This window comes from Euphorbia lathyris, chromosome 9 (genome assembly GCF_963576675.1).
Source record: "Euphorbia lathyris chromosome 9, ddEupLath1.1, whole genome shotgun sequence".
In the NCBI taxonomy this organism is placed as follows: Eukaryota; Viridiplantae; Streptophyta; class Magnoliopsida; order Malpighiales; family Euphorbiaceae; genus Euphorbia; species Euphorbia lathyris.
The window spans coordinates 62,439,749-62,449,295 of record NC_088918.1 but is presented as its reverse complement, the minus strand read 5'-3'; the positions used below and the strand labels follow the sequence as shown (position 1 = coordinate 62,449,295).

At 36.2% G+C, this 9,547-nt stretch overlaps 1 protein-coding gene across 1 annotated transcript; it reads left to right on the top strand.

The window, feature by feature from the left end:
* The first annotated feature begins 357 nt into the window (after positions 1 to 357).
* Positions 358 to 7,035, top strand: LOC136205352 (zinc finger CCCH domain-containing protein 48-like). Its single transcript, XM_065995897.1, has 8 exons — positions 358 to 999; positions 1,107 to 1,178; positions 1,289 to 1,376; positions 4,340 to 4,774; positions 4,884 to 5,069; positions 5,329 to 5,523; positions 6,009 to 6,095; positions 6,193 to 7,035. The coding sequence occupies exons 4-6, from the start codon at positions 4,673 to 4,675 to the stop codon at positions 5,452 to 5,454; spliced, it is 414 nt and encodes a 137-aa protein (XP_065851969.1). The 5' UTR covers positions 358 to 999; positions 1,107 to 1,178; positions 1,289 to 1,376; positions 4,340 to 4,672; the 3' UTR covers positions 5,455 to 5,523; positions 6,009 to 6,095; positions 6,193 to 7,035.
* The last annotated feature ends 2,512 nt before the right edge of the window (positions 7,036 to 9,547 follow it).

Here is a 9,547-nt window from a genome sequence, read left to right as displayed (position 1 = left end):
TTTAGAAAAAGCTCTTAAAAGGAGCTTTTTCAATTAGCGTTTTGGAATATTAAAATTAATGGACTTCTTTAACCCTAATAGATAGACTACCTCTTCTACTGCACCAAAATTAATGCCCTTATTCGTCTTTTTGCACAAACCGCTATTATCAATCAACTAATTTTTACCAAACAGGTCAACACAAACAGTTCATCAAATCAGTTAGTCAAATCAGCTAATGTAATCAACTTACAGCTAATAGCAAATGCAATCAGCTAACAACTAACCTCTAACAGCTAATTCCCAAAGGACCTAAGATGATTTATAATTGAAAACAAAATCATTTTATAGAATGATTTATATAAGCACATGAGGGAGTAGTAAAATGGAGTGATAGATATTATTAGAGACCTAGTCGCGAATTCTAAATTGCGACTCACAGGCATCTCTCTAATCTATTGCGATCGGCTCCTCGAATCAGAGTTTTTCAAGATTTGAGATTCTTTGTCAGCTTCATGCTTTTGGTTTTCTTCTTTTATTTCCAAATCTTTTAGAGTTTCTTAACAATCATCCATCAGCCGTTAATGGATTACCAAGATGTTATGATTGTCAAGGAATCGGTGTCTATGATTATGAAGTCCGCTTTGCTTGATATGCTGTGGTGGATTTTTAGGGTTTCCCTTTTAGATGCTTTCGTATTAAGGATTGGTAATCGGAAAATGCGAGTTATCGGGTAATTGTATTATGGATTTCGATGGTTGTTGACTATGTGGAATTCAGATACGTATGCCGATTATAATTCGCAGGGTTCTTTTAGGTTTTCTATCGCTTACTTTTAGTTTTAGGGTTTTTGACGGAGAATTTCAATAATTAATAGGATTTTGATTATCCGAAAATTACCTACAACTCTATTGAAGAAGATGTAAAGCCTTGGATATCCTTCAAATTGAAGGCAATGTTCTCGTCTTTGATGCAGCAGAGTTACTCTACTTGTCTTTTAATACAGATGACTATCTCGTGGTAAGTAATTTATATGAATATTTTGAGATGAATTTCTCATGTTTATTGACTTTTGGATTCAGAACCATACTTTTAGTACACTTACATGGCTTGCGTAATGTATGCAGGTTCATTATCCCCAAAGGCAATTCAAAATGTTCCCTTTTCAGACTCTAAAAATGCAGCTTCTGGAAGCACAGGTTAGCCTTTTGTGACTCCTAAATAGTCTGTTTCTATATCCTCTGTCTCAAGTTGGTGAAAATTTTGATCATATTTTATAGAATTATTTTCTTACACTTGCCCTTTACAGAAAATGGATCTTGAAGAGGGTTTCGGTTCTTGAAGAGGGTGTCCCCTTTATATGTTGAAAGCCATGGGATGTGCGAGAATAATTTAAGGTAGCGTAATTTCACCCAACAATGTTGCTCTTCTAGGTCCATTTTAGTCGATCTTTTATTATTCCGGATGCATGATGCTTGAATCGGCATAAGTCCTATGTCAAATTTATATGAACGATTAAGTCCTTATTTTTAATCATATATTGCAATATATCCTCTTTTTTTCTGAAGGGTATTATAGTTGTTTTTTTGTAACATATACACTTTCATTTGTTTTTGGCAAAACGGATATTTGAGCTCCTTATCTTTTAAATGGATACATTAAGCCCTTTATGAATTAGTTTTAACACATTAAGCCCCTATTGAATGACCCAATTATGTGTGTGATTCAAACTAAATATGTTAGATTTACTTTCGGGATTAGGGTAAAGTTAGTTTTGAGGGTTGATGTAGTAAGGTTATTTTAGGACCACATTTCCCATGGAACCACGTTTTTCGATTTTCCAAATCACCGAGTAAACTAAATATGTTAGATTGCTTTATTTTCGGGATTAGGGTAAACTTGGTTTCGAGGGTTGATGTAGTAAGGTTATTTTAGGACCACATTTCCCATAGAAACACGTTTTTCGATTGTCCATATCCCTCTGTTTTCTCTCTCTAAACAATTGATTTCCCTCTCCGAAGTCCTATCCAAACAACGCCTAAAGTTGGTTAGAATATTATTTTCTATAAGCTCTACAATGAGAGTTACCTGTTATTGGAATAGTCAAAGGTTAAGGAAGTCTTATGTTGGTAATGGGCAAATGGGCATAGTTCCAGGACTTTTATGTTCAGTTTTGAAGTTATGTGGCCATAAAGAATGGCCAAAGTTGAGGGGCCATGGGTGTAATTTACCCCTTTGTTTTTTGTCTGTACTGTGATTATATTGTTTACCATTCAAAGTTCTATTTGCCTCTTTAAACTTCTTCTCATCATTCAGTCTGAAATAAAACTTCCTCCACTTCTGAATGAGGAAAATAGTTATGAATAACTAGTGTTGAGTTTTGTGTTCTTTTGCACATTGCAACAATTGCATAGGTAGCGGGCGACTCAATCGGGTTCGTTAAGTAGGAACAAGAGGGCTTGCGTGGTCTATAAAAAGGCCAAAAGGAACTACTTACCAGCTTATTTCTCAAGGAAGCATATCATGCCTTGTTATTATCGTTGAGTGGAGGAAATTGATTTGTAAAAATTGCAACTTCATTGACAAGCTTAGCTTGGTGGCTGCATTCGCTGCCTTTTTATGATTTAATTGAATTCCAGAATAGATGAATTGTTTTAGAGGAAAAAATGAGAGAGAAGTGCATCTAAAACTGAGGTGTTTAGAATTTTCTTTTAAATAAAAAATGATTATGAATTTTTTATACAATATTAAATATTCAATTCTCATACTATGCAATATGCAAATTGATTGTAAGGAAAAATAAGAAAAAGAGACAAGTTCTTTTTTGGCCTAATACTCCTCCAGCCCCTTTAACTTGTCCAAATTGGTCATTTTACCCCTCAACTTATCGAATGTCCTATTTACCCCTGAACTCCATAAAAGTGGTATTTCTCACCCTCTCAACTTGTCCATTTATCCCCCCCAACTTATAGAATATCCTATTTATCCCCTTAACTCCATAAAAGTGGTATTTCTCACCCCCTCCCCAACTCATAGAATGTCCTATTTACCCTCTTAACTCCATAAAAGTGGTATTTCTCACCCCTTACAACCCGTCATCGAGGCCTAAATTGATACATTTTTTAAACGTTAAACCTATATTGGTGCTATTTTGTACGTGGAACCTAAATTGATACTTCCCCAAAATCATAGGCCTATTTTGGTACCTTTTTTCTGCATATAATGTCTTTAACTTGTTTATATTAATGTTCTTGTTTTTTTATTAAAAAAAAATGTTCTTATTATTTGTATCTTTTATTCATTCTTTCTCTTTTCAACTTTTTTTGCTAGTTAAATTTTGATTATCTAATTATTGTAATACAATATTATTATAATAAACACATGAAAGATCAATATAATTATCAAATTAAAACAAAATAAAAAAGTTGATATTAAAAATATATATTTTCAAACTCATTTGAATAAGTGTTATTAATTTTGCACTATAAAGGGGTAAGAAATACCACTTTAATCGAGTTAAGGGGGTAAATAGGACATTCGATGAGTTGAGGAGGGGTAAAATGACTAATTTGGACAAGTTAACTGGGTGGGAAATATCATTTCTACGGAGTTGGAGGGGTAAAATGACCAATTTGAACAAGTTAAGGGGGCTGGAGGAGCATTAGGCCTTTTTTTTTTCTTGTCATGATTTCTACGATTCCGTTCTGGGTTTTAGTTGCAATCATGTTCTTTGGTGCACTGTTGTTAGAATCATATGATTCCAGTCGGTTCTGTATGATTTCGAGTCGTACTTATGGTATGATTTGAAATCATACCTGAATCGGACATGATTCACGCGAGTCTGTGGTGAATTCGCTGAATCAGCCGATTCTGGCGATTAATATACTCCATTAAAAACAAAACTGTGTTTAAACTTTTAAATGGAGTAAAAACTGATGCTGGTCTAATTAAAAAGATATTGAAGAAAACTAGGAGACTCTTTCTATTACTTTGCAATTAGGAGACTACAAATTCCAAACTCTCTTCTTTCCTTCTCTTTTTCTTTCATCAGACCCTCCCTTCTCTTCCCTTCTGCCAACTCTTGTCTTTCTTTCTTTCTCTGTTCTAAATGGAGTAAAAACCGATGCTGGCCTAATTAAAAAGATATTGAAGAAAACTAGGAGACTCTTTCTATTGCTTTGTCAATTAGTTTTATTAGGATTGCATTAGATTTGAATTTTAACTTGAGTGCTTGGTTGATAAATTGATATAATTTCTGTTTAGACATTAAAATTGCATTTTTAGACTATTATTTAAAGTTAAACATGGTTACTATTTTATTTTTTATAATATGTTGAATTTTTTATAATTTCTTACACAGGGGATCACCAACTTCCACTTCAAATGTTTACAGAATAACTTCTAACCAATCAATCATTTACTGGAGGAAAAACAAGGAAGGCCTCTAACTATGGTCCAAGGGGTTCATTGGCTTCACGTGATTCACCTAAGAAGCGCATAGTCGGAACAATATTTTGGCCTCAACTCTTGAATGTTATGGTTCTGAATATACCAGTACTTTGGAGATCCACAGTTCTGGTACGAGGTGTTGAATACAAAGTGCCCAAAGAATTTGGGTTCTATTATTCCCGCAATTGATGCTTCTGAAGATAAAACTATGAAGAAGCCTTCTACTAAGGCTTGTTAGAATTGGATGTCAGACGATTGTGTTACAGGTGATGGATGCCAGTTTTGTGTTCATGGTTTTTGTGGGGATTGGTTCTCATTGTTGGTACAGCTCAAGGGGCATACTAAGGTAACCATTGTGGTCATTTGTTTCTTTTATTTCTTTAATAGTCTTCCCTTTTTGCTGAGAAGTTGCTTTGTTATTAGCTAAATTTCATTTATGTGGTTCTGTATGCTAGGCTATCTGTGGGATTGCTCTTCCCTCTAGATTAGATAAGCCTTACTCACGCAGCAATGATGGAATGGTGCATGTTTGGGATTCTCATACTGGTCAGCCCACAAAGACGATAAATCTTGGTGAAAAAATTGGATGTTTAATTGGTGAAGGCTCGTGGATATTTGTTGGCTTTCTAGATTCTATTAAGGTTAGTTTATAGATGACTTCGTTTCCTTCATTTAGCTGGACTAGTTTTATTTTTTGATCTTAAATTTTTAAGGTTCATTTATTAATTTATGTAAAATTGAAGTTTCATCATTTATAAGTGTAGGGAAAGATAATATTCGAATGATGGTTTTTAGAACTTGCCCGCATTTACCAATATAATTGTTATTTTATGTATCTTTATTTTGTACGATTATCTTTATCACAGCAAGTATTCACATCATTTTTTCTTTCTTTTGCAGGATGGTTCCATATTCGCATGGGAGGGCAGAAATGACAACCTGAAGCCTTTTAACGTGGTTGCATCTTTGAAATGTCATACTGTTGCTTTAACATGTTTAACTGTGGGAAGGAAGAGGTTATACTAGGGGTATCAAAATGGGTTGGCAGGTCATAAGTGGGTCGTGTCGACCTACTCGGGTTTGGTGCTAATAAGGGTAAGACATGATTTGGAGTTTTTAATTACTAGCTCTTTCTTTGGGTTTGATATCTGATATTATCACCTTTTATTTGTTTATTAATTCCTTCTTGAAGTTGTAGATACTCATTTTGTAGAACATGTAAGCCGCTTATTTATTTCCAATTCTGCCTTGTTGTATATCTGTTGCTAATTTTTTTCTCAGCATAATTTCTTTGTACATGGCATGTATATGCATTGCCCTATCCTTGAGATTGTCTTATGCAATGTGGTCTCTAGTGTTTATATATGCTTGCTATATAGATTACCAAGTTTGGCATGTTATTATGTGTAGCTTCATTTGGAGGAAACATATGCTCCAATTTTTAATTAGGTTTTCAGTTCTGTCTTATACTGCAATTACTTGTTTATATATATGTTCGTTCTTCTTTCGGTTTTTTTTTTGCTCCAGTATGAAGGGAGTTGCGACTTTCATATACTGAAAGCTGTTATTCTTTGTTACAGGTGCCATTGCTTTTTATGGAATATATAGTCAAGAAAAAATCCCCAGTTTTGTGCTTGTGCATTGATGTTTCTATTTGACCTCCCATTGTGAGTATATTAACTTAAACCTGTGAATAGACACACACATATATATCATTGATTTTTAGGTACATGTTTTGAATAATTTATCCCTACTTTTGTTTAGATTTGAAGAGAAGGATGAAGTCTGGAGAATCGAGACAGGACTTGGTGGACTGTTTTCAATGGTGATGGATGGTGAATTCTTTCAATGTGGAAATTGGCAGTAATACTAGCCAACAAATATCCACGATCCTTCACTAATTAAACATCCAATTTTTTGACCAAGATTTACTGTCTTTGTGGGCCGACCAGTATGACAGTCCCAAACATTCACCATTCCATCATTGCTGGCTGAGTAAAGCTTATCTGATCCAGAGGGAAGAGCAATCCCACAAATGGTTACCTTAGTATGCCCCTTGAGCTGTGTCAACATTGAGAACCAATCCCCACGAAACTATGAATGCAAAAACTGGCATCCATCACCTTTAACATAATTGCTTGACATCCAATTCTAACAAACCTTTGTAGAAGGCTTCTTCATAGTTTACATCTTCGGAAGCATCAATTGTAGGACTAATAACACATGCTCGAATTCTTTGGGCACTTCGTATTCACCACTTAAGTGCTAGAACTGTGCATCTCCAAAGTATCTGCATATTCAGAACCATTGTATTCAGGAGTTGAAGCCAAAATATTGTTCTGACTATTTTCCTTTTAGATTCATCACCTGAAGCCGATGTACCCCTTGGACCATAATTATTAGAGGTCTTCTTATGTAAGCTTTAGGAGTGATTGTTGGAAAAAAGATTGATTTTTCTTTGTGGATCTTACAGTTATTTTACTCTGATGGAAACTTTGTATCAATTGTTCATGGATATCTATTGATAGAATATTGTGCTAAGAATATGAGTGAATAATACCATTTATGAATAACCTATCACTTTCTATATTTAAGTTTTGAATTGTATATTCATTAGCAGATTCTTCCCATTTTGTTTTATTATTTGTAGAAGACTATTAGAATGCAACTCTGCCTGTGAGGGTCACTTGGTGGCACTTACAGCCGGTTCCAAGCTCGGACAAAGGAGGAATATCGTGGGGGCGTTTTCTACTCAGCGACATTTTATGACATGGGCGTTCCCTACTCAGCGACGCGCTGCACTTCTTAGACCCGGGTGTAGTGAAAAATGTGCAAGGGTTGCTAGGTCGTCACCCCGAAGCGGCGCGCCACCCCATGACCCAGGGGTGGTGTCAAATATGCAAGGGTTGCGGGTAAATAAGCTAGTCCACGGTAATGGTAGGGGTAGGGGTAATAGGTTACACTTTGGGACATGGAACATATGCTCTTTGACAGGAAGATTAGTTGAAATTGTAGATGTTATGAAGAGGAGGAGAATAAATATAATGTGCCTACAAGAAACCAAGTGGGTTGGAGCCAAGGTTAGAGAGATAGCTCATTGGGGTCATAAACCGTGGTACTCAAGAAAGGATAATGATAGAAATGGAGTAGGTATTCTTATTGATCGGGAGTATATTGATGATATAGTAGCGGTGTCTAGGAAGAACGATAGAATTATGAGTGTTAAGCTTGTGATAGGGGATGAGGTTGTGAATGTCATAAGTGTATATGTGCCACAAATAGGATTAGATGTCTGTATAAGACAAGCTTTTTGGGAGGACTTGGAGGAAGTGGTGCAACAGGTTCCTAGGGATGAAAAGATGGTACTAGGTAGCGACCTCAATGGACACGTGGGTTTTATGCGAGATGGGTTTGAGAATGTTCATGGAGGGTATGGTTTTGGAGATAAAAATGAAGCAGGAAACGATATATTGGAATTCGCATCGGCCTATGATTTGAGTATCATGAACACATGGTTTATGAAAAGAACATCCCACTTAGTGACTTATCGGAGTGGCGGTAATGCGAGCGAAATTGACTTCTTTTTAGTAAGAAGTGCTTGGAGAAAGAGTTTATTGATTCTAAGGTGATCCCTGGTGAGAGTACGACAACCCAACATAGAGTAGTGGTGCTTGATTTTCGAAGTAGGAGGTGTATGAGAAAACGAACACCACAAGTGAAGGCTAAGATTAAGTGGTGGAAACTGCAAGGGGAGAATCAACAAAAAATTTGTGGATGAGATGACCAAAAAAGATATTTGGACTTGTAATATGGATTTAGATATAGATTCGATATGGACTAAGATGGAGCATAGTATAAGGGAAGTAGCGAAGGAAGTTCTAGGGGAATCTAAAGGTAGCATGCCACCGGGCAAAGACACATCTTGGTGGACAGAAGAAGTACGACAAGCAGTAAAGAGTAAGCGAGAATCCTATAAAATATTAGGGAAGTGCAGGAGTGATGAGAACTACGAAAAGTACAAAGAGGCTAAAAGGGAAGTAAAGAAGGTCATACGAGATGCTAGAGCAAAGGTCAATCGAGATCTGTATACAAGATTGGATACGAAGGAAGGGGAAAGAGACATATATAGAATTGCTCGGATGAGAGATAGGAAGACGCGAGATCTTGAAAAAGTTAAATGTGTGAAGGATGTGGACCAAAAAGCCCTAGTTGGAGATAAGGATATCAAGGAACGATGGAGGTCCTATTTTGATAACTTATTTAATGGAGATCGTGGACAAGATGTTGGAGATATGAGTATTCCTCACGATATGATAAATCGTGAATGTATACGGAGAATTCAAAAGAGTGAAGTCAAAATGGCATTAAATAAGATGAGATTGAAGAAAGCAGTAGGACCTGATGGCATCCCTATTGAGATTTGGAGATGTTTGGGAGAGAGAGGAATCGAATGGTTGACGACGTTCTTCAACAAAATTTGGAGAAACAATAAGATGCCATCAGAATGGAGGAAAAGTATCATAATCCTTTTGTATAAGAACAAAGGCGATGTCCAAGATTGTGCTAACTATCGAGGAATCAAATTAATGAGTCACACTATGAAACTTTGGGAGCGAGTGATCGAACAAAGGCTAAGGAGGACGGTGAAGATCTCGGAAAACCAGTTTGGCTTTATGCCGGGAAGATCAGCTATAGAAGCCATTCATCTAATGAGACAATTAATGGAGCACTATCGAAATAAGAAGAAAGACTTGCATATGGTTTTCATTGACTTGGAGAAGGCATATGATAAGGTACCAAGAGAAGTACTGTGGTGAGCCTTAATAAGGAAAGACATTTCGCGGAAATATATTGACATCATAAAGGACATGTATGAGGGAGCATGCACGAGTGTACGCACCTGTGTTGGGAAGAGTGAAAAGTTCCCTATTACGATTGGAGTGCATCAAGGTTCTGCACTAAGCCCATTTCTTTTTGCCATCGTTATGGATGAACTAACGAGTTCACTTCAAGATGGTATACCAAGGTGCATGTTGTTTGCAGATGATATTGTGTTGGTCGGTGAGACGAAAGAAGGCGTGGAGAGGAAGTTGGAACTATGGAGACAAACTTTAGAATC